This window comes from Dipteris shenzhenensis, chromosome 20 (genome assembly GCF_047967505.1).
Source record: "Dipteris shenzhenensis isolate YYH24624 ecotype China chromosome 20, Dip_SZ_1.0, whole genome shotgun sequence".
NCBI lineage: Eukaryota > Viridiplantae > Streptophyta > Polypodiopsida > Gleicheniales > Dipteridaceae > Dipteris > Dipteris shenzhenensis.
Window position 1 is genome coordinate 10,564,817 of NC_141615.1, and position 25,170 is coordinate 10,589,986.

The 25,170-nt window shown below is 42.4% G+C and overlaps 1 protein-coding gene across 2 annotated transcripts in view; it reads right to left on the bottom strand.

The window, feature by feature from the left end:
• Positions 1-4,567: 4,567 nt before the first annotated feature.
• LOC147889260 (E3 ubiquitin protein ligase RIN2-like) overlaps positions 4,568-25,170 on the bottom strand; it is a 38,250-nt gene continuing 17,647 nt past the window's right edge. Inside the window, exons 3-12 of one of the 2 annotated variants that reach the window (XM_087391428.1) lie at positions 22,628-22,714; positions 22,312-22,433; positions 21,930-22,026; positions 21,730-21,835; positions 19,159-19,316; positions 18,705-18,842; positions 18,538-18,605; positions 18,003-18,251; positions 5,395-5,794; positions 4,568-5,234 (exon numbers count right to left, since the gene is read on the bottom strand). In XM_087391428.1, coding sequence (XP_087247554.1) covers positions 5,184-5,234; positions 5,395-5,794; positions 18,003-18,251; positions 18,538-18,605; positions 18,705-18,842; positions 19,159-19,316; positions 21,730-21,835; positions 21,930-22,026; positions 22,312-22,433; positions 22,628-22,714 — 1,476 coding nt within the window. In that variant the 3' untranslated portion in view covers positions 4,568-5,183. Of the gene's footprint in view, positions 5,235-5,394; positions 5,795-18,002; positions 18,252-18,537; positions 18,606-18,704; positions 18,843-19,158; positions 19,317-21,729; positions 21,836-21,929; positions 22,027-22,311; positions 22,434-22,627; positions 22,738-25,170 lie in introns of both variants that reach the window. The other variant, XM_087391429.1, reaches the window with a different exon arrangement.

A 25,170-nucleotide genomic window follows, 5' to 3' on the forward strand; every position in this document is an offset into this window, starting at 1 on the left:
CCTTGTCTCAGTTCGCTACCAATGCCCACCAATTTTTCATAACTTGGTTGGCTAAGATGTCCATATGGAGTCAAGGAATGAACTTCATCTTCCCAATCCAAAAAGTGTTGTAATCATACTTGGTTCTAGGTTTCTAGTCATACATGGGTCTCGTTTGTCTTCCCAATTCATACTTGGTTCATTTGTTGTCGAGTGCTTATATCACATTTGTGAGCTACTTGTCTAATTTGGTGATGAATGTATTGGTGCACATCCCATTAAAGGATTGCGAAGGAGAAAGTCTCAAATGTATGACCCAATAGTGCATCCATTCTTCTTGATCATTGGCAAAGAAACTATTTAGCCATATATATCCATATCATTTCATTGGCCAACGGTGATCATGCAAGTATTCAAGGAGTTTGCAAAACTTAATCGCTTACAAGATTATTTCCGGATGTACATTTTCATAAACTAAATGAGTAGGTCTCCTCCTAAAGTGTAATGATTTCAATCTTTTGAGCAATGCATCTAGGCATATTGGCCCTAGCATCTAGGCATATTGGCCTTAGAATTTTTTCACTTTTTAGAAATTCACCTCATTGTGCATGCAACTAGACCCAATGTGGGATTAACTTACTCATGTATTTGTAGAAGGTTACCAAAACCCATAATGGTAGATAAGAAAATATCAATTTTATCATTGAATGTTCAAGGTCTCTCTTATGAATAGAAAGCCTTAGCCTGATGGAAATGAATTAGAGTTATGGGTCTATCCCTGCTCTTCCTTGCCCTTTAGAAGTTTGAGGCTATAGGTTTTTGATCAAATAGGCATTTTAAAATTGTAGGTAAGTGGAGAGAATAGGACCATATTGACCATAGCCATGGCAGTGGTGGGGCTACTGATAAATTTCTTTACCTTAGTCAAAAATGGGGATACAAACCACAAAAAAGGGGCTATTGATTTTTTATGACATTTTTATAACTTACTCAAAAATGGGGATACAAATCACAAAAGGATGCTTCATTAATCATGAGTTTTCTTTTGATTCTATTCATCTAAAAGTCATAGCACTCCATGCACCCACCCCGGACGTTTAGACACAACAGAAACTACATTCCAAAGTATCGAAGTGAACCCTCTCACATTTGGAAAACTTATACTAGGAGAAAAGATTGTAGCTAAATTTTGCTAATCTAAGTGACAATAATGCATGGATGCATTGCACAATTTGTATATGTGAGCCTACAAAGTCTTCTTGGCAATGCTCACTACCAATAGCATCAAGGAATGTAAAAGTATTAGAATCCTGAATTCAGAAAGTTTGAAAGCAATGTACATAGTAATGCTACAAAGAGCCTCTTTCTTGTGTGTTGTACTTCCCTTATGAGCTAAAAGCATATGATGGGAGATAAAACACAACCACAACATGAATTGTATGCATGAAGAGCACCCATCCATAGCTATAACCTAGTGCACTTAGTTTTATTGAGATTCAAAGAAAGAAGATATTTAGTGTAACATGTCTAGTAAATAGAGCGATGAGGAAAATAAAATTGACCAACTTGATTAGAAGAGTCCATAGAGTCGATGATATCATGGTGGATGAAGATGCAATGGCAGAGGGAAACCTTATAGGATACTACACCATCAAGAAGGAAAGGGAGAAGTACTAAATAGTGGGAAGAGTGAAAGGTGAAAAAGTGGAAGCGGATAGAGTTAGCATGAGAAGAGGAGGAGGAGGGGAGAGGCCTTTGAAAGTGAAAAAGATATAAGCACGGGGCTTGGGGACCAAGGTCTCCCTCAAAGTGTGACCTGCATGAGCAAGGACCCGTTTGATGGTGACCTAGGGACCCACATTCCTTCCTCATACAAAAGGCAAGGGAGCACTTAAGAAGGGGTTTTTTGAAATTCGTGAACCCTATTGTACGATTCCTTGGGTTTCTAAGTCAAAATTGCACGTGTGACATATTGATTGTCTTTGAAAAGCGAAGGCAGTAGGGAGGGAAAGAATCTCCTCAAGATACAACATTCTTTTGCTGTTTGAAAAGGCCGTATGCCAAAAGCACAATCATATGAGGTGCAAAACCATACTAAGCATGCAATGTGCATGTGGCTATGCAACCATCATCACTAGGTAGAAGTATTGCCACCAACCTCTCTAAAGCTACAACTCAAGGCATAATAGAGTGAGGGGTAACCTACGATATTCCCACTACTCATCGTAGTCATTATCAAGCCAAACTCTTCCTACTTAAAGCTCATGCAACTAGTGGGGAGAGTGGAAAATCCACGAGTTAGATGTTAGAGGAGAAGGTCAAGTGAAACTCAAAAAGCTATACATAGCTATTTTAGGGATCTATATACAAGCATAAGGCCCATATTACATGATTAAAGAGACATGGCTACTATATCTAATACCACATGAAGTGGATCTTAGATAAAAGGTTAATAGTAAGTCCTATTAAAGTTTCCTTGATCCTCCCATAGCAAGAGGGTAGTCTAGGAAGCATAGACAAGGTCCCAAAAAAAAAAGAATAAGGGAAACTCCTTGGATAAAGACACCAATGTGTGTGTGTGTGTGTGTGTTACGTTTGGGTAGACAGATAATGCCTGTTTTCCCCGGCTTCTTATTATTTTACCTAAGAATGTAGACAACCATATGGATTCTTGAATAATTAAAAAAACAATTTAGCCACAAGGAAGATTTCACGGTGGTGCATAAAAGAATAATTCATAGTTAGGGAAGTATTCATGTGTGTATGTGTGTGTGTGTAAAGAAATAAGTATCTGTGTGTGTAAGATACATTTACAAATCAAATTTATTGTGTGTGCGCGTGTGTCTCATTCCACAAAAAAAGTATCATTTCACCCCAAACAAGAAGTGGGGATGTGTGTGCGTGCGTGCATGCACATGCACGTGCATTTGCATGTAGGTGCACACTCTTCACTCTTACCCCACTTGAATACATAATTGTATCCCCATTTCTAGTAGATGTAGCCTTTATTTAGTTGGGGTGTGGTGCACCATTACTAAGATAGTAGGAACGCAGGAGATGTGAAAGGTACACATGGACACAATCACCAAGGTAAACTTGTCCACTTGAGGAGGAGGAAATGGTAAGTCCTTAGAATGAGAGATAAGGTAAGAGATACAATACCTAAAACATAGTTAGGAACCCAAACTCCCTATTTAACGCCTGGCCCTAGTTTCTGATCAAAAAAATTATGGTACTCAAACATGTATTTGAATGATAAGAGAAAGAATAAAGAGATAGTTCAAAGTAGACGATTTAAGTTATTATGTCTTGAGGGAAAACCTCTTATGATGCATGCCAATTCACATTGCAACAATTTATAATAGCGATGTATGAGATTTGAAACAAGCACCTATGAAATTGAGTGCATGTGTATGGGTACTGATGTCAACTATATGGGTTGTTGGGTTTTTAATGGACAATAATTTGAATTTCTCATGGCTTATTGTGGAATAAACACGTGCCATAGGTTCTCAAAGTATGAGCCCACACATGAACAACAAGTTCATCCCTCTAAGAACAATATCAATCATTAAAACCATACAATATCAATCATTAAAACCATACTTTTTATGGGCTTTTGATTTTAAGAGTTGGCATACTACACATCTTATGTTATGAACTTCCATCTCAACCACCCATTGTATCATGATTTCAATAAAAAGAAAGAGCCTTTCTCCTTGGCATCCCTCATGTGAAACACTAGCTATAGTAGCAAATCACAATCACACTCCACTCCAAGTTTTGGCATGACTATGGTATTATTACCAACGAACAAAAACCTATCCCAATAATCTTCTACATTACAAGTAATGCAATAAGCATGTAGAATGCATTACCTTAGACACTCCAAACATCATGCATGCCTTTTGTTGTTTACATTGCAAATAAGATTTCAAAGATTCAATTAAACAAGCTCGAGTTCAACTGCAATTAAAGCGCCAATATTATTATCTGATATCAAAATTTTCAAAAATCCAAGGTTGTATTCATTCATGAAAATAAGAACCTAGATTCATTGTGCACTCTCTTGGTCCATAATCGGTTGCACAATAAATTAAAAAATACAAGTCCTAATATTTCACCACCCTCAGACACAATTCCTTTGTGGTGTGGACCTACACGAGAAGACAAGCGAGCCTCTTTTAAAAAACACGTGTACACGATTGTATTTTCCCACCACCCTCAAGAGGCCCAAAAAAGGAAAAGAAAACAAAACTCACGATAATGATTATCATCATCATGATCTTGATCAACCATGATCATGATCCCAATAATGGCATAACCCTTTTTAAAGTTCCCATTTTCATGATACTCCCCTCAAAACATATCTATCCTATCATACTACAGCTACTAGATGATGATGCGCAATGAATCTAGAACTTCAAACTAAGGCAAGCATTGGTGAACATTGCTCTTATTTCTAGGCCAAGCCTTAGGGTCCATAATTGTAATTTCCATAAAACATTATTTGGTTACAAACAGAATAACTATGAGGTGCATCATTCTGCTTGATAATTGCGCATTTAAAAAATACCAACTCTGGATCTCTTGCCAACAAGAGGCTTATTCATTACAGACTTGCTGTTAAAATGTACACATACTTCACCTAGCACCAATGCTACATGGCAATTTCACTTGATAAAATGCCTGGAACATTTTACTCGCAAAGGAGCGTGCTCCCGTTACAAAGTGAAGACTCAGTCCCGCTTTTGCAAATGAGAAACAATGTAAAAGATTCCTTGAGCAACAACCAACTGTACACTTCTGCCTCTAAATGAAAAAGTGGCCAACTCAAACTATGCAGAATTGCCATTTGCATTTACACCATAATTTTGACCCGCTGTACAGAATCCAATACAAATCATACCTTCTGGGTGCAACACTTTAGATATGCACCAAAAGATGCTTCAGACACATGTATCAACATAGGTCCAGCATAGGGAACCCAAAGCCTAAAGCTGATCCACTATGACCATTGGCACCATAACGTTTGACCAGTGCTTGACTTTGACGGCCCCACTGTAAAGGTAAACCTTAGCTGACCTGAAGGAAAATCTGTAGAGATAAGTCCACCTCCAAAGATCTGAGTGCACCCCACACAAACCAAGACAGATTCCTTGAAAACCAATTGGCCTGATTTGACTGAGAGTGAAGGCCGCTTTTCACAAAAGATTGTTGACAGTAGTGGTAACGGAATTTGTCCGACGTAGGTCCTGTTGCACAAAATAATGACAGCTCTCAGAAACATCGGAAATGAAGACTCAGTCAGCCTAAGAATATCACCACCTAAGGGTCTTCTGTGATCCTCCCTAACCCCCCCTCCCTCCCTCCCTCTCTCCCCCTTTATGTGCTTTGTATGACATGAGTACATACCTGCACAATAATATCCTCAGGCACATCTGGCAAAACTTCCCTTACCATGCTGACCATGGCAGTCATGTGTAAATCTCTTGTGTTCATTACATCAGGGACAAGACCATAATTCCTAAAACCTGTAACTCCACTTTGATTATGAAAGCTCGTAGCATCCACTCTGTGCATGCCTGTAGCTGCTAAATGAGCAGCATTAGTTTCTCCAGTTCTATTTGACAATGGCCACCAGCTCCAACTACTAGACTCATTCTGTGGATGTGATCTTCCACCTCCACTGAAATGTCCCATAACAATCTGCATTCGCCCACGCCGTCTTATTCCTGATGCTGCTGACGAGCGATCCCCTTCCAAAGCTCCCATTTGCAGTGAATTTGTCCAAGCAGGATCATTCTCAGAAGGCCTGTCATGCATTGCACATCAAAATGCCTTCAGTCCATCTGGTCAAATCTTACAAACACAATTCAGTAATCCATATTTTTTCACTCTATGTAATACTTTTCCAATCTTTGACAACCTTAATAGAAGTAATTTGTCCATGGATTAATGCTTGCTCATCAAATTGAGAAGGCAAAAATGATTTCCAAAAAGGTAAGCAGCAAAGCACTGAGCTACATGGAAAGGAGGTTTCAACAGTACTAGACTTGATTAGAAAGCATGGAAAAAAAGCATATACCTGAATGAATCCAGGAACATTCCCAAACTCATCCTCTAAAAACACAACATAGTGCAGTTTCAATCTCATGATAGTCACTCACAAGGTTGAAAACCATAAACTCCATCATGCATAGCAGGGACTAGCTACTATGACATCCCCACTGACGTCATCAGCGCCCAACAGTGGGTGTAGACCATAGTATAAAAATATGCTCTCACACATACAAATCCACACACCCACACATACTTGAGCATCCATTTATACAAAGTCTTCGTACTGAGTTTTTGTCGGCACTCTGGAGGTGAAGGGCAGACTCAGCCATGATGAAGGCTAGCACTAAAGGAGAAGGCTAATCAAAAGATAGTCCAAAATCTCTTCATTCAAGCTACAACTGCTTGTGAAAACATTTTCATTTTAGTCTCTCCCCAACAAGCATCTAAATCTAAATCTAGCTGATAGGGCAACGCACCATTTAAGATAGAAAGAGTTATCACAATACTAGCAGGCCGCAACTTGGACGAAAACTTCACAAGGTGAAATTTGCATGTCCGCTAATACAACAGAAGCATATACCTAGATGAATCCAGGAACATTCCCAAACTCATCCTCTAAAAACACAACATAGTGCAGTTTCAATCTCATGATAGTCACTCACAAGGTTGAAAACCATAAACTCCATCATGCATAGCAGGGACTAGCTACTATGACATCCCCACTGACGTCATCAGCGCCCAACAGTGGGTGTAGACCATAGTATAAAAATATGCTCTCACACATACAAATCCACACACCCACACATACTTGAGCATCCATTTATACAAAGTCTTCGTACTAAGTTTCTGTCGGCACTCCGGAGGTGAAGGGCAGACTCAGCCATGATGAAGGCTAGCACTAAAGGAGAAGGCTAATCAAAAGGTAGTCCAAAATCTCTTCATTCAAGCTACAACTGCTTGTGAAGTCTAAACATTTTCATTTTGGTCTCTCCCCAACGAGCATCTAAATCTAAATCTAGCTGATAGGGCAACGCACCATTTAAGATAGAAAGAACTATCACAATACCAGCAGGCCGCAACTTGGACGAAAACTTCACAAGGTGAAATTTGCATGTCCGCTAATATGGCAGAAGCATATGTAAGAAATCCTAGATTTACTATATTTAGAAATGTGCCAAGGAACAAAAAGGAGACTGAAATAGCAGAGAACAAGAAATATTTGTATTGCTTGAGTGTCTGTAGTATCTGTAGTGTCATCCATACAATTGGGCCTCTCTTATATAGAGAGTGAAGAGTCACACATGAAAACGTGTGTACTCCAAAGTGTATGTGCATGAAGAGGTGTGTATCCCTTGTGAAGGGTGTGACCCTTGATGAGAGGGTACATTACAATAGGAGTGTCTCTTTAATAGACTCTCTTGTGAAGGATTGTGCCTCATAGGAAGTGTCTCGTCGAAAGGGCATACCCTTCCACAAGTATCCATTCATCAAACCATCCATAAGTCTAGATATAGAGAAAGAAATCCCCTCCCACTCAAAATAAGACCCTGGTGGAGATAATGAACTGATGTAGAAAATATCACGGTAAATTCTGCTATAAGTCTTCATCAGATTGCCAAGTAGCATCGGAGTTGTCGAGACCTCGCCAAAGAACAAGAAATTCCGTGATAAGTCGATGTCGAGTCTCTCGCTGTCGATGGTCCAAAATACGCTCAGGAATAAGGAGAACATAATCGTCTTCGATTTCTGAGACATAATCACCTGCAGGAGGAACTGCTTCATCACCTGGAATGTACGTCTTTAGTCAAGAAATATGAAATGTCGGATGGATTTTACCCCATGATGGTGGTAATTCCAATTTATAACTTAAAGGTGAATTTTTCTTGACAATCCGGAAAGGTCCATAGTATCTTGGTCGCAACTTAATAAACACAGACTTAACCGTCTTATAGCGATGTGGGGCTACAAATAATAGCACCATGTCACCAATGTCAAATTCCAGGTGACGTCTATGTTTGTTGGCACACCGTTGATACCGCTCTTGCGCTTTTCGCATATGATCCCTGACTTGGAGTAGAATGTCTTGCATTTCTTGAACCAATTGATCAGCTAGGGCCACTTGATGTTGAAGTACAAAATTCGTTGGTACAGTCGGAGTGTGTCCATAAGCTGCTTGAAATGGAGTCATGCTGATGGCACTATGGAAAGAGTTATTATAAGCAAACTCAAGGAGTGGTAGATACTCTTCCCAAGCTGCTAGGCGTGACTGAATATAATGTCGAAGCATTTCTTTCAGAACTTGGTTGACTCTTTCAGTCTGGCCATCTGATTCTGAGTGATAGACTGAACTGAACAGTAGAGTTGTACCCAAAGATTCGAACAGTGAAATCCAAAAGTGACTGGTAAACTTAGGATCTCTGTCGGATATAATATTCTTGGGCAATCCATGGTGTTGGAAGATGTGTTGTATAAAGAGTTTGGCGATGTCTGGAGCCTGTGCACTGCTTTTGCAAGCAACAAAATGTGCCATTTTGGACAATCGATCAACAATTACCATACTCTGAGTGTTACCTCTGGAGGATCGTGGTAGTGTTGTAATGAAATCCATGGAAATACTTTCCCACCTTTCAGTTGGAACTGGAAGAGGCTGAAGAAGTCCTGCTAGAAGTCGTCGGCTTGCTTTCATTTATTGACAAGATAGGCAAGATATAACCATTTTGATGACGTCGCTTTTCATCTGAGGCCAGTAGTATGTTGCACTGAGTAACCTATAAGTCTTGTTAATGCTTGGATGGGCAGCATAAGAAACTACATGATGCTCTTTTAACAAAAGACGTTGAACATCCTTGTCATGTGGTACACAGACGCGATCTTGATAATACAGAAGGTCGTTCGTATAAGAATAGGATGAGAAAATCTTCTGTTCGGAAGTCGAAGGTTGATCTTTTGAAAGAACTTGTACTGCTGTGCCAAAGTCTTCATCATTGAAATACTTCCCTTTGAATGAATTCGGAACATCCATAGATAATGTAGAGATTACCATAGCTGATGCTAGAGTTAACCTGTTAAGAGCATCTGCAACTACATTGCGTAGTCTTGGAATGTACTCAATGATCATGTGAAAGTTGGCCCGAAACTCAACCCAGCGTGCTTGTCGAGCGTTCATGACTGGCTGAGTAAAGATATACTTTAGAGAGTGATGGTCTGTCTTGACCATCGAGTCGGCTCCCATGAGATAATGTTTCCAAGAGCGATAAGCATGTACAACGGCAAGAAACTCCTTATCATAAACTAGGTATCGGGTTTGGATATCGAAATGTTTATGGCTGTCAAAAGCAATAACTCTGCCTTCTTGCATCAAGACTGCTCCTGTGGCGATGTCGCAAGCATCGGTCATGACCTCAAATGGAAGGTTCGGGTCAGCAAAAGCCATAACTGGTGTGGTAGTGAGTGCTTGCTTGAGTTGTTGGAAACTATACTCTGTTTTGAGAAGCCATTGAAAAACTGATGTGCTTTTCAATAATTCGGACATACGAGCTGCGATTTCGAAAAACTGATAGACCTTTGTATGGTAGAAGTTTGCAAATCCGAGAAAAGAGCGGACATCATGAACAGTCTTAGGAGTAGGCCAGTTTCGGATTACCTCGACCTTCTTGGGATCCACAGAGATGCCTTGAGCTGAAATAACATGTCCCAAATATTCGAGTTGGGTCTTGAAGAACTCACTCTTCTCAATGTTGATGTAGAGAGAATTTACGCAGAGAACTTCAAAAACTTGGTGAAGATGTTGTTTGTGCTCATGTAGGGATCTGCTGAAAATAAGGATGTCATCGAGGTAAACGATGACGAACTTATCCAGGAAAGGCCTGAAGATGTCGTTCATTAGTGTCATGAATGTGACCGGGGCATTGTTTAACCCAAAAGGCATGACCAAACATTCATAGTGTCCATACTTTGTTCGAAAAGCTGTCTTGCACTCATCGCCTACTCGTATGCGAATTTGATGATAACCTGAACGAAGATCAATCTTTGAGAATTGTGTTGCGTGTAGAAGTTGATCGAAGAGGTCATCGATGCGAGGCAATGGATACTTGTTTTTGATAGTGAGCTTGTTAAGGACTCGGTAGTCAATGTAGAGGCGCATTGACTTATTCTTTTTTTCCACAAGTAGTACAGGAGATCCAAAAGGGCTACGACTGGGCCGAATGTGACCTTTGTCGAGTAGTTCGGTCACCTGTCTTTGGATTTCTTCATTTTGAGTGTAAGAAACCCGATAAGGAGGTTTCGACGATGGATTACTGCCGGAAATAAGTTCGATTGGGTGATCCACTCGTCGTCGAGGTGGTAACTACTTTGGCAATTCCTGTGGAAAAATATCCATGTAGGGCTGGAAAAAAGGTTGGTTGAGGTATTCAGGAGGATCATTTGTTGGTGTCTCCTCTACTGCCGTAACCAACAGAAGTGAAGGCTTTACTACGAACCCACTTCTTTACTTGTAGGACAGAGGCAACTGGGGTTAAAGGTGAGTCCCTAGAACCAGTTAGCTCAATAAGTTTTCCCTGGTGGACAAATTGGATAGTATGGCTGCGAAAACTGATTGATGGATCATAGTCGTAGAGCCACTATTGTCCGAGTATGACATCGTACCGAGAAAGAGGCATGATGTCGAAGTTCAACTTGTCCGTATAATGTTGGATGCGAAAAGACAAGTTTTTGATCCTGGTGTTGCACAAGAAGGTAGTTCCATTTGCGAGTTCAATCTGATAGTCCATGAGACTAGGACTCGTGGTTAACCGAAGTTTGTCGACCATAGAACTAGCTAGGAAGTTATGAGAGCAGCCATTGTCGATGAGGATAGTGACCGTTGTTCCACGAATCGATCCTTGAACACAAAGTACTTGAGTGATCAGGGAAGCTTCGGGGTTGCTAGTAAGGCTCATGTGGATGGTATTTGCCATTCGAACAGCTTTGTCTTTCTTGTCTTGTGCTGGGGTAGCATCTTCTATTTGGGAAGTGCTAGGTTCCATATTGGAATTTTGCTTTGGTCGCTTGCGACAATCGAACCATCTATGGTCGCCTGTACAGATGGTACAAATTCCTTTTGTGCTGGAGTTGTTCTTCTTGTCAGTGGCCGCACCTTTATGTTGGGGATGACGGTGATGACTTTGTGAAGAAGAAGAGGCGCGATCCTTGGAGGAGTACTTATGTTAGAATCCAGCATACGATTTCTGAGACTTTTGGGAATCTTGAGACTGTCGCTGACCTTGATTACCCGAGTTTTTTCTAAACCTAGGGTTATCTTGAGGACGAGCACCTTTGGCCATAGTAGAGTTCTGTGTTCGATTAGCACTCTGCTTCCCTGTGTTTTGGAAATTTGTTATGCGCTCTGCGTAAGCAATAGCGCCAGCTGTAGTAGTGATGTTTGCTTTAAGGACATCAATGCGTAGCGAGGGATGTAGGCTTGAGATGAAAGCATGAAGGCGATCATCATCAGTTAACCCATCTATCTCCAGCACCAATGTGGTGAACTGAGAGATGTAGGAAGACAAGGAGCATGTTTGCTCCAACTGTCCAAGTTTTGAACGTGCTTGGAAGTCCACATTGACAGGTATGAACTGCTTACGGAGCATGTGTTCAAAACGTTTCCATGTTAACACACTTTTGCCGTCCTTTAAGCATCTTTGCCACCATAGGAAAGCTGTATCCTTAAGGAGGGAGGCTGCCAAGGCAATCTTTTTGCCTTCCGTGAGGGCAACACTATCAAAGTACATGCGCAATTTTACGAGCCATTGGTCAACTGTTCGGCGATTTCGTTGACCAGTGTAGGCTTCCGGAAGTTTAATGTCAAGTCTTTTAGTTTTGGAAGCTTGGAGTAAACGGTAGAGGGCACGGAGTTCAGTGTTTTCTACCTCTGGTGGGAATGAGTCCACATGGTCGTCTGGTTGCGTCACGTCATTCTCTGTATGTGTGGTACTGCGAGAATCTTGGAGTTGTTGGACTTTCTCGACCAAGTCGGAGATGCTGTCCTGAAGCTCGGAAATTTGAAGTTGAAGTAGTGCTTCGCCTTGTTAGTTGACTTCAGGGGTCTTTTTTGGACTTCAGTCACTTATCTCCGGAGAGGCTGCACGTGAGCGTTGTGACATATCTGAGATCCCCGTGAGAAAAACACGAACCTGCGCTCTAGTTTGTACCATTCTTGGAAGAAGATTCGGGCTGCTCCCTAAGGTTGCTCATGTTGGGAGGGACAGGAGAAGCAGGGTGGACCCAGCCGTGGAAATCTAGTAAAGGAGGTCCTCTCTGAGGTAACACTAGTGATGCCGAAGTGGGTGTTACTGCTTGTGAGAGTACAGGGATAGATTGCAGAGTCCACGGATCTGAGAAGGCATAAGGAGCTGCTGTCGGAAGTGGAGGATATCCAAGAGAAGGAGTGCCTTCAGAGTGTAAATACTGTCTTGGGGAAGGTACAACCTGTACAGGAGGATATTTGGGAGTTGAAGGAGATGGAGAGTACCCTGGAGATAATGAAGCTGAGGGGTAAAAATCTCTCCAAAGATGGGCAGCAAACTCGTGAGGAATATCGGGTTCTGGGTATCTACGTGTCTCGTGGAACACAACTTGGACTATGCTGAGGAAATAATGTAACTGAGGTGCCTCACGCAGAAGGTATAGGATGTGGTCCAAATCACTGGAAGGGCACGTGACACAAAAGACCCACGATGCAAAAGCTCCGAAATGGGCTGGTTGTGCAATCTCAACACGATATTGTGTGGTAGATGATGCCGGATGTGTCCTTGAAGGGACGGGTGAATTACCAGGGGTTTCCATGCTTTAAGGGAGCGGCTTTCATTTGCTGTAATTTGATAATAAGCGTCAAATGACAATATGAAAGAGAATCCTTAGAAATAGAATGGAAAGAATCCACCTGGCATAGATTTAATCTGCCAATCAGTTGCGTAGAAAAGGCTTGCAAATCACTCTCCGGAGGTCCATGTTGCTGTCCTTGCAAATCCATGTGGATGAGTGAACCAGAAATAGGTGCCTGGTAGACTTTCGAGGCAGATAGGGGTGTTGGCAGAGGCTGGGTGCAGAAAAGGCAGATTTCGTGGAACCAAGCACTCTTTTCCTGCGTTGAATTCAGAGGCAAGTACCGGTGGGGTGCGAGGAGCAGATCTGGGCCTGGCTGGTCAGGATTGGAAGGCAGCAACAGGGTGCTTTTCACAGGCCAAGGTGGCGAGATAAGCCATCAGGATTCAGCGGGTCTGAATCGCGATAGAGGGCAGAACAGCTGCTGGGCAAAGGCAGGTATGGTGGTGAAAAAGGGGCAGCCTGCTTGCTTGTGGCGAAATAGGCTGCGGGCTTCCAAGGCTGAATCGCGGCAGCAAGGGCAGTGATCTGGCGCTGAGAGACTGGCAGCAACCCAGGGCAGCAAACCGGCTGATGGGGGGGGCTGCGTATGGCGTGGAAAGATGGTGAATCCTGCGTGACGAAAATCCGTACGGGCGTCAATCGTGGATCGTCATTTTTTTGTGTGGCTGCCTGGGTTGGGTGGTTGCCAAAAATTAAGTGTGGGTTTAATTAACCCTTGGGTAGTCTAGGGTTAGGCCTAAGGTATGGGGCTGGGTTTTCCTTTTTAGCCCCTCTAGGTAACCTTTTATCATGTGCTTGGTGCCAAAAGGTGTGCCTATTCTAAGGGGTGTGACCCTTAGAATAGGTGTACCTTTTCATGAAGGGGTGTGACCCTGTTTTCAAAAGGAGTGTCCCACAATGGGGTGTGTCCCTTGGGTGAGGAGTCAAAACTCTTCATCAAAAGGTGTGTCCGATGGTGGAAAAGGTGCGTCCCTTGGTTTTGGGACAGCCCAAGCACATGAAAGACACGATTTTTGTCATGTCCATTCACATCAACTCGTGATGTGTGGGAGATGGAGAGGCCATTGATGACTTTAAACAGGGTTGGCGCTAAAAATTTTTACGCTCATTCTCTCCATCTCTTCCATGCACAAGTGCACGGATATCCTTCTAGCGGAAAGAAATGTATCAGATCGGCGCTAGAAGGTGGGGGGCATTTCCTACAGGCAGGAGCGAAATTTGCTCTGATACCACTGTAAGAAATCCTAGATTTACTATATTTAGAAATGTGCTAAGGAACAGAAAGGAGACTGAAATAGCAAAGAACAAGGAATATTTGTATTGCTTGAGTGTCTGTAGTATCTATAGTGTCATCCATACAATTGGGCCTCAATTTTATAGAGAGTGAAGAGTCACACATGAAAGGGTGTGTACTCTAAAGTGTATGTGCATGAAGAGGTGTGTACCCCTTGTGAAGGGTGTGACCCTTGATGAGAGGGTACATTACAATAGGAGTGTCTCTTCAATAGACTGTCTCTTGTGAAGGGTTGTGCCTCATAGGAAGTGTCCCGTCGAAAGGGCATACCCTTCAACAAGTGTCCATTCATCAAACCATTCATAAGTCTAGATATAGAGAAAGGAATACGTCACAGATCGTGACAGCATATACCTAGATGAACCCAGGAACGTTCCCAAACTCATCCTCTAAAAACACAACATAGTGCAATTTCAATCTCATGATAGTCACTCACAAGGTTGAAAACCATAAACTCCATCATGCATAGCAAGGACTAGCTACTATGACATCCCCACTGACGTCATCAGCGCCCAACAGTGGGTGTAGACCATAAATCCACACACCCACACATACTTGAGCATCCATTTATACAAAGTCTTCATACTGAGCTTCTGTCGGCACTCCGGAGGTGAAGGACAGACTCAGCCATGATGAAGGCTAGCACTAAAGGAGAAGGCTAATCAAAAGGTAGTCCAAAATCTCTTCATTCAAGCTACAACTTCTTGTGAAGTCTAAACATTTTCATTTTAGCCTCTCCCCAACGAGCATCTAAATCTAAATCTAGCTAATAGGGCAACGCACCATTTAAGATAGAAAGAATTATCACAATACCAGCAGGCCGCAACTTGGACGAAAACTTCACAAGGTGAAATTTGCATGTCTGCTAATACGGCAAAAGCATATACCTAGATGAATCCAGAAACATTCCCAAACTCATCCTCTAAAAACACAACATAGTGCAGTTTCAATCTCATGATAGTCACTCACAAGGTTGAAAACCATATACTCCATCATGCATAGCAGGGACTAGCTACTATGACATCCCACACATACTTGAGCATCCATTTATACAAAGTCTTCGTACTGAGATTCTGTCGGCACTCCGGAGGTGAAGGGTAGACTCAGCCATGATGAAGGCTAGCACTAAAGGAGAAGGCTAATCAAAAGGCTAATCAAAAGGTAGTCCAAAATCTCTTCATTCAAGCTACAATTGCTTGTGAAGTCTAAACATTTTCATTTTAGTCTCTCCCCAACAAGCATCTAAATCTCAATCTAGCTGATAGGGCAACGCACCATTTAAGATAGAAAGAATTATCACAATACCAGTAGGCCGCAACTTGGACGAAAACTTCACAAGGTGAAATTTGCATGTCCGCTAATACGGCAGAAGCATATACCTAGATGAATCCAGTAACATTCCCAAACTCATCCTCTAAAAACACAACATAGTGCAGTTTCAATCTCATGATAGTCACTCACAAGGTTGAAAACCATAAACTCCATCATGCATAGCAGGAACTAGCTACTATGACATCCCCACTGATGTCATCAGCGCCCAACAGTGGGTGTAGACCATAGTATAAAAATATGCTCTCACACATACAAATCCACACACCCACACATACTTGAGCATCCATTTATACAAAGTCTTCGTACTGAGTTTCTTTCGGCACTCCGGAGGTGAAGGGCAGACTCAGCATGCTTCATCAATCCTGAGACCATTAAAAGGCAGCACTCTTCCACAAATTTACATAGCTCTCGATGTAGATATCTAAATCAGATTATCTACACGACACGTTGCGTCACATGTCTACAAATGGTTTCAGATGTACTAGAATGACAGCAGACAAACCTGAACAAGTGCAAGCCCATCATCCAATCATGTATTATCAACCACAGCTTCAGACATGTTGATAAAGGCTCTCAGTAGATAAATAAAAGATCTATCCGAAAATGCATATTGAATAGAGTCCCAATGACCATTTAAAGTCAGAAAAAATACGATTTGGATAAAACAATATTCTCAAATGAACCCAAGAATATGGTAAAAGTCACCCTTCAAAGAAAGATGAGCAGTGCATCGTTAACCTCATGATACTCACCCACGAGTAAAATCCACCAAATACGTCACACACAGCAAAGACTAGCCACTAAGACATCCCAACTAACATCATAAGCAACCAACAGAGGGCTTTAATGTGCAAATGCACACATACAACTGTGTGCCTGTGTGATTGGTGGGCATATGCATGGAGTGCACGCGCATGAGAGGGGGAGAGAGAGAGAGAGAGAGAAAAAATCTACTCCATCTGATCTGGATGAATCTGCGATACCACCACTAACTCATTCAGATAGATTTCTTTACAAAGATTTGATTTTTTAGGTGGAGAAGGAGCTAAAAATGGTTATTTTGGACTTTTCTGGGGTGTAGAAAGCAGCACTACATCTGTCGCTGGACGTTGTTTTGTAAACATAATGGGTGAAAGCAGCTGGAATTGCTGTGGTGTCATGGCAGTGCGGTGTTCCGTGAAGACCGAAGTTGGTGTAGTGCTAGCTAGAGCGTAAGGCAAAAACTATCCGGAAACTCAGAAAATATCTCGTTTCCGCATTTTTAACCAAAAAACCAAGTTTGATCCTGGCTCGTGCTAGGTCTCCTCAGAGAGATCTTACAAACTTGCTTGGGAGTCCGGAGCCTGGAGTGCAAGGCGGTCGTGAATCGCAATGAGCAAGCCAATGGTGCATTGAATCTAGACCACTGTGCGTGCTGCACCGACGTCCGAATGATCCTACCTTTCAGAAGTTGAGACAATTTAGACCCTAGCTTCACAAAATGGAGCAATCATTCTGCGGACTGTCTACAGGTCGTTTTCACGATACATACATACATACATACATACATACATACATACATACATACATACATACATACATACATACATACATACATACATACATACATACATACATATATATATATATATATATATATATACACACACACACACACACACACACACACACACACACATACATATACATATATAGTCAGTGTATGAGAGTGTTGTAGGTGGTGGCCTTCACCCCTCGTAAATACAGAATGGTCCATGCCACATGGCATCCTACATGCTATCAGAGCAGCCGCATGTGTAACAAGTGGCAGTGGTGTCTATTTCAAGCCCTGTGTGTGCTGTGGAGGTGCATCGATCGATGGTGGGCATTAAGTGCGACTTGATTTCAGCAGCACCTGCATGCACCGGCAGCTGTCTGTCGGCTGGTTTGGTGTGATGTGGACGATGCATCTACCTTGGGAGGTCTTTGATTTCTCGTACCTTGTGCTTTAGATTTGGTGCTTCGGGTTTCGTCTACAGGGGTGTTGGAGGTGGTGACCTTCACTGGTTGCATAATCCCATAAGCACTTCTACCCTAAGGAGAACCTTGAGCCGTCCAGAGTTATCCCCTCCCCGGGCTTTTTGGGAGACCCTGGAGCTTTGTCGATGGCTATGAGGCGGGATCAGGGGACCGCACATGCGGCCCATTTTCGGATGCCACGTGGCATCCATAGAGAGTACATTACACTACAAACCCCCCCGAAAAGTTTCGTCAAGATGTTAAACTTCCTTGATCTTGTCATATTAAATTTACAAATGAGTAGAGCATAGACAGCATTTCATTGTCCAGATATATTAGTTGATTTACTTGGTACATACAGAAGCTGTGAATGCTTATACAGCACATTCTTTGCTGTAGAACACTTTGATCATGGAAACGGTGAAGGCATTACCATGGTGCACATCTAAAAGATGACATTATGACCTACCTCCAAGTATTGTTGAGAGCAGTATTCCATCCCTGACTCAAGAAAGGACCCATGATTGGACCAGCATTGCCTCGCTGGGTTTCATCGGGGCCCTGATGTCCTATGCCCTGAGCAGTTGTTGCTATCTGATCACCATCAGCAAAGTGCTGCCCATTCTGTAAGCTCGACGAGGCTGTCCTTGCACTCCGCATAAACAAAGGTCTCCTGCACGTTGGACAAGAATAGGTCTCTGCAAGCCCCTGATCCAGCCTTCATTATCCAATCTTTTAAGATCAGTAGAGTTCTAATACATGACGTGCTTTGAAAAGACAGAGAAACTAGAGAGTAACAGACAATGACCAATGACATAGGGAGGAATCACTGTATGATTTGAATATTTTACATCAAGCTGCTGTTCAAGTAGGGGCTGAATGCTTGTTTTTAACAAGGCCTACTACACGGAAGGTTTCCACCAAGTACAGGCTAAAATTTTATTTTTAGCTCTGCATCTATTGAAGTACAAGAAACAGACAATGTCATTACCATAAAAGCTCACCATGATCGCAAGCATGGAAGATGGAACAAGTGTGCACAGGGCAGCCGCTTAGCCCTTGCCATTGGCTCCTGCAACATTCATTAACATCGTCACATCTCACCTCCAATGTAGCAAAAATGCAGATTTCAAGTTCTTGGCCAAATAACTCATGTGGTAAGGCAACCTGCCTTGCAGATGGCACAATCATCTTCGTATGCAAGCAGCTCTTCTTCCGTGGCATCAGGAAGTGCTCCTTGGAGAGTATTCATTGCTGTCCTAACCCTCATAAACCCTTTAATCCTCTTTAAAATTGCACTCAATAGTGCCTGGCAATTCAAATTATAAAAAATTAGACAGTCCCTGACAATTCTTCATTGTCTGCTTCACAATATTACAACAGCAGGTACAGGAAAGGAACAGACATTCTTGACCTTCACGTTGGAAGCAGACTATGATTTTCTTCATAAAATATCCAAAGACAAGAAACAATATTTCTTGATGTTTCAGGTTTACCAAATCTTAACGCAGATTAAAAGCTAGGGATCACTGAGGCTACACTGTGGACTGCTACAACCCATCTTCATCCATTAAGTCCGATATGGTAGATGAAGATTTTCCTTACAAAGGACAACTAAAACTTACACGCAAGTTTAAGAAAAGGACACCATCCACCACTTGGAATGCAAGTCCCCGCAACCACCATATATGTAGGCAATGGCCAAGCGCCAGCAATAAGCTTACAATATCCATTACAAAGCTACAGTTATGCACCACTGTTCCCCTCCACTCCCAAGCAGCACCTGATAAATTGGAAAAGGTAAGCCAGTGTACATGCTTTTCTTAATTTAAAAGCATGGCAAAATCACATAGACGAATTGTAAACATAAGAAATGGGGATACCTGCAAACAAGCATACCCACAAGCCAACAACTAATTCAAAACCAGATTATGACATATTAGATATGAATTTGCAATCAAGTAGTCTTCACTTATCAGAGGACCTACCATCATTAACCAAAGGCTTGGCTAGCGGGAAAACTCAAACTTGTTCCAGCTGAGGTTTTCTAAAGGAAGCATGGGGACCTAATTGTTCCTGTGTTGGTATAGATAATTGGCACCATGAGCAATTGTCAGACTCGCTCCAGAGTGACCACAAGGGACACGTTTCACAGAGGCAAGGCACCCGGATGTAAATTCTCTTGCAAATGCAATGACGGTAATCAATACTTTGAGGCCATTGTGCTAACTACAAGATGCCGTTATCCCTCACTAGCCTCAAAAACCAAATTTCCAGGCTGCAATTAAATTCCATTCAAATAGGCAGCCTTCTCCATTTCACCCTCTTGTGGAAGGCTCTGCTTTATGAGTCTGCCTCCCTCGATCCTCAAAGTTCACAAAACGTACTCCTTGGAATCAAGGTCCAAGTGTCCACGAACCGTTAGCGAAGGCTCAAGAAACCAGTTCTTAGGAGGAAGTGCCGATGAGCCTAACTGGCTTCATGTATGAAAATATTCAGATTACTGAGTCCCTAGCCTTCCATGGAGGATTCTAGGCAAGCCTACAGTTGCCCCAAGGATAAGGCCATCCCCATCTTACAGAGTCTGTTGAGGCCTTCCTAGATGTTCTCGTTTCATCCCAATCAGAGTTCAGAGGCCCAAAATTATGCCTGTTTGTGTGTCATGCCAGCCAGTTCTAGGTACCAACCTAGGGACCGTGCACGGTGAGCTAATACTAGCTAGATCCACCCTGGTCCCACACTCCTCTGCCTGCTACATCTGGTATCTAACCCATCACACATTCCACTGGATGCAAGCCGAGTCAAAGCTCACAAAAGACATAATCATGGCAAAAGACATAATCATGGCAATACCAACACGCACACACACACACATATATATACCTTTGTAAGACTAGAATATGTCTAATCATACAAATTTAGATTTTAGTTGTTCTAAAGTCCAAAAATCTACACAGAAAATAAAAGAGAAAGCGAAAGAGAAGAAAAAAGAGGTAACAAAAGTTTTATGCCATGATTGAATTTGCTTATAACAGCGCGAAGCATTCAAGTACAGTTTTGAGTCCTTTTATGCTTATGTACCAATACTTTATTATCAATATTTACAAAGGTTGGCACTGGTTAAACCCGGGGAGACTTGCCTTGATATCTTAAGTAGCTCCGGAAAACATTCATCATCGCTTTTGAAGAAAAAATGTCTAAATTGTACAAGATCTGGAGAATGCTTCACAAGACCATACTTCGAAAGCCGAACAATTTATCTGAGTATCTTGTGGCTCCTTCTGGACATAGGAACACTCCTACCAGCTTTTATCGGACGATGAACCAAACTTCCCAAAATACAATATACATTCTTCAATGATATTATTCTCTGTAGCAAGCAAAAAGCTGGGTGCACCGAGTGTCAAAGTGCATTGGAATATATGACCAAATCAAGAGCAGATCTATGAATAGAGAGAGACAGCAAACTGCGAATAGAGAAGAATAGACTGCACAAGAGAATACAGGAGAACCTCTGCATATAACTGCTGAGAAAACCTCCACGGAACTGGTACAACTCCAGGCAAAAACTGTGCCACTGGATGATGAGGTAGACCTGCACCTTACAACTCACTGTAGGCCAGACACTGAACCATGAGACTACCAAACAATTGGCTGGAAACTGCACAAAGCATTGCCTGAACAACTCTCACACAACTGCACTGAGCCAGAGCCAAATGACCCTATATATAGGGGGCCAACTGCCTGCTCATCTGGCCGAGCAGGTCTGTTCACTTGCCTGACTCAGCCAACCAGGTCTGTGTCGGCTGAACCAACCTGCTCTGGTCGGGTTAACCAGACAATGGTCAGGTCCCAAATCAGCCCCAAACCGACCTAACAGCCTTCTGGATCCCTTCCCTCTACATCTATGCCTCAGTTTTGCAAGTCTCCCTGATTGTATTTTGCCCAATACTCTTGTGGTAACTTAAACTGAATATATTTTGGAAGTTCCTTTGCTGCTCTATTTCTCTGTTTCATTTATAGTTTGTGGGTTCAGATTTTGCTGTTTTGTTTTATATGTCCAACTCACGAATTTCCATATATCATTAATTTCAGTAAGAAGTTGTGAAATTATTAAGATTGACACGTCAAACAATTTATTGGCATATTTCCCTATAGAGCAGCAATCGACATAAATGTATAGTTATAACTCTTACCTGCTGCAGATCTCTCTGAAGGCTGCAGATCTGCACACTGCGGTGTCATGTCATTGACATGTCGATGCCAAGTATCAAGGAGCTGCATTCCATGAACCAAAACAGCCTGCAACAACTCAAACAAAGTTCCATAGTTGTCATCTGGAACCTCTCTAGAGCACCTCTTTGTACTCTCTAGACTGTTTTAAAAATTTACACACCTGGAGTGTCTCAAAAGCAATGCTGAGAGGTTCAAAAAGCAACAGCAACAAAGTACTGATACCGTTGTCCTTGAAAATAAGAAGGCAGAGATGAATCCTGCATGGTCAAGCACACAAGCCCTTTAAACCCCCTCTACATGTGCATGTGCAAGAAAGATCTATCTTTGAATGCAACAATACTGGCAAGATAAATCAGTCATATTTTCAGCATACTGGCAGGGACAACCCTAGTGTCTTATATTCATTCATTATCTGAGCATGTGCACCAATACAGAAGGAACACCAATCTTATCTTACAGCACAACTGGATCAGCCATACCCAACCAACAAAACTCAAAATGGAGTGTGACATGGAGAGGCTTGAAAGGTAAAAGCACGATACCAGAACAAGTCAGACAGCAACACCAGAAGTAGTACTGCAAAAACCCGCACATGAGAGGATACAGTTGCAGCAGGAGATGCATTCAGCCGCTCAAGACGATCCTTTGCCAGCCCCTGAAACATCTGCAATAGATCCAGGCAAAATTATTCGCCTTAAAATCCTGACAGTTTGTTGGTCTGAAAAGAACTAACATGCCTGCAGAGGCAGAGGCAGAGCCAGCTCCCAAAGTTCTACAAAAGGAACAACAAAAGAGAATCACAAAGGTTCTGGCTTGACAAAACTAGCACCAGCAGAAAGGTATGCAATCAAGACGCACCTTTAGAAAACCTAAAACAGCAAACCAAACGAGCCATAAAGCTATCTGCTTCATCTCTGGTTGTGCTATCAACACCAAAAAGAGTCCCTGTCGAGCCAACATACCAGAACCTACCAAAAATAAGAATCAGAAACAGGGGTGGCTAACACGCTGGCATCAGCCAATGCACCACATTTGAAAACATTGATGATGTCTCAACTGTCAAATAATGTCCATGAGCATTTAAACTTTCAAAGGTTTCCCTTTTTTGGAGATTTAACATTGGAAAACTTTGCCTAATCTAACAGTTAATCCTTGAAATTTGACTTCTAGGGTCCTATAGAGTACAAATTTGATAACATATTTTTTTGGCAATTCTGAGAATGTAAAACTGCTGTTCCTCTTCCTAGAACATGCTCCTAAATGTTTGAAAGGCCAAAGGTAATTTACAGGTAGAGAATGAACTAGCACAACAAATCTCACTGAACATATCCATAAGAATTCTACCCTCCTTCTTCTTGATTCCTATTTGAAATGACTCATGCCAAAGGCATGCCAATCCAACAATATTACATGCCAACCTCACAGGTAAATAATGTGAGAAAATGGAAGCAAGGAGAGCAGCGAAGGAGCTGCGACGAATCTGTTTATTGAGAATGAGAGGCTGAAATCAAGTACAAGGGAATAAACCCTAAGGCCCTAGGGTGGAGCCCTAACTGGGGTTAAAACCCTTTCAAACAACTAGATCAACCAACTAACTCAACCACTAATTGTGGTTAAAGAGAGAACCTCAATATGGGAAAAAGTGCCTCTTCCCTTGTTACTAACCGAACATTGACCACTGCCTTAATATTTCCAACACCTCCCTGCAGTGACAATGTCATGATGTACAAGGTGTGATCTCAATCACCAAATTGAAACCAGTTTAAAGATTTGTGGAAAGCCTCAAACTTTTCTCGAGTTAGTGGCTTGGTGAACAGATCGGCACATTCTGATGTGTCAGGCAAAAGACCAGGCTGATGTCCCATACATGCAACCGCTCTCTGACATATTGATAGTGAATTTCAATGTTTTTGTGTGAGCATGGAACATAGGATTCCGTGCTACTACAATAACACTCAGTATCACTGAGAATTGGAGTGGCAGACTTCAATGTGTATGCAGATCTACAAGCAATCATCACTGTCAAAACACCGTGTGTCAGCAGTCTCATTAACATTGAATGAGTAAGACTCCCGAGAGGCATCATAATTGCAAGTGAAAGTATGCCAAATGATGCTCTACAAAGTTGGCAGTAGCATCTTCCTACCAGCATCCGAATGAGAATCTGCAACAGTCATGCCGGACTCTTCTTTTTCTCTCTCCCCTGCAAACCTCCTTGGACACTTATCTGGCTTTTTGCAGTAATGGCATTTGCCCTTTTTCTTGGGCTTATCTGCATCTTTCTTGTCCTGGCCAGATGGCTGTCATGCATCATGCTTTGGCTGAAAACCAGTAAACTTTGACTTCCCTTCGTACTTAGCAGCAAATGCCTGCTCTCCATCATGCATATTAGCTGATATGCTTTTCCATGTCTACTCCTCTTGCAACAGAAGACCAGGGATAGATTGAACAACTGACAAAAGACAAATCCGACTCCTGGGCACACACACAGCAATACGGCAGTAGGGTGTCAGCTGGAGGCGCCGATAGCAACAGGCGCAGTCAACTGTCAGACTGCCATATATGATATGACAGTCCACATCAGCAAGTCGGCTGATGACAGATGCAGTGGGGTGGCACCAGACAATCTGTCCCTACAGACTAGTCAGATCATCCTAGGGGTCTGGGGCCCAGACTCAAGCAGCAAGATGGCTGACTACAGGTGCAATCAGGTGGCAGCAAATAACTTGCCCTTACAGACCCGTTGGGTCATCCTAGGGATCTAGGTTCTAGTCTTTGATACAGATCTACACAATTCAACCATTTTGCAGCAAGTAAAAAAATATGGTTACCGTGAGCTAAAAAAATATGGTACCGTGAGCGGTAGTGCTCTTTCCTGCACCCTCACTCATGTGCAAGCAAGCACACTTGTTTATCGGCAACCTGAAAGCAGCTTGCAGGGAGCGGCTCTTGGAAATAGTGCAGCAGCTCTAGGCAGCTCGTGAAAGAGTATGTGCAGCTCTGTGCATCACATGGGAGAATACATGAGCAGCTGTTTGCACAAGAAGTGCAGCATGTTACAGATCAGCAAGAGAGTGCAGCTCTTTGCAACTCATGGGAGAGTGTGCAGCTCTTTGCAACTCATGGGAGAGAGTGTGCAGCTCTTACAGGTCAAGGGAGAGAGTGCAGCAGCTCTAGGAAGTAGGGCAGCAGCTAAGAAAAGTTTATGGAGAGCTTGCTTGTTGTAGGCAGCAATGTGGCTCTCTATGAGCTCATGGGAGAGCTCTATGCAATGAGGTGATGACTCTCTCTTTTACAATGCAAGAGGTGGATTGCTTTCATCCCTTAAGAAAGTATGGATGCAAGTGGGCTGTTTCAAGTTTAGCAAAGCTACATTTGGAGATCCTTCTTGGTCCTGAAGT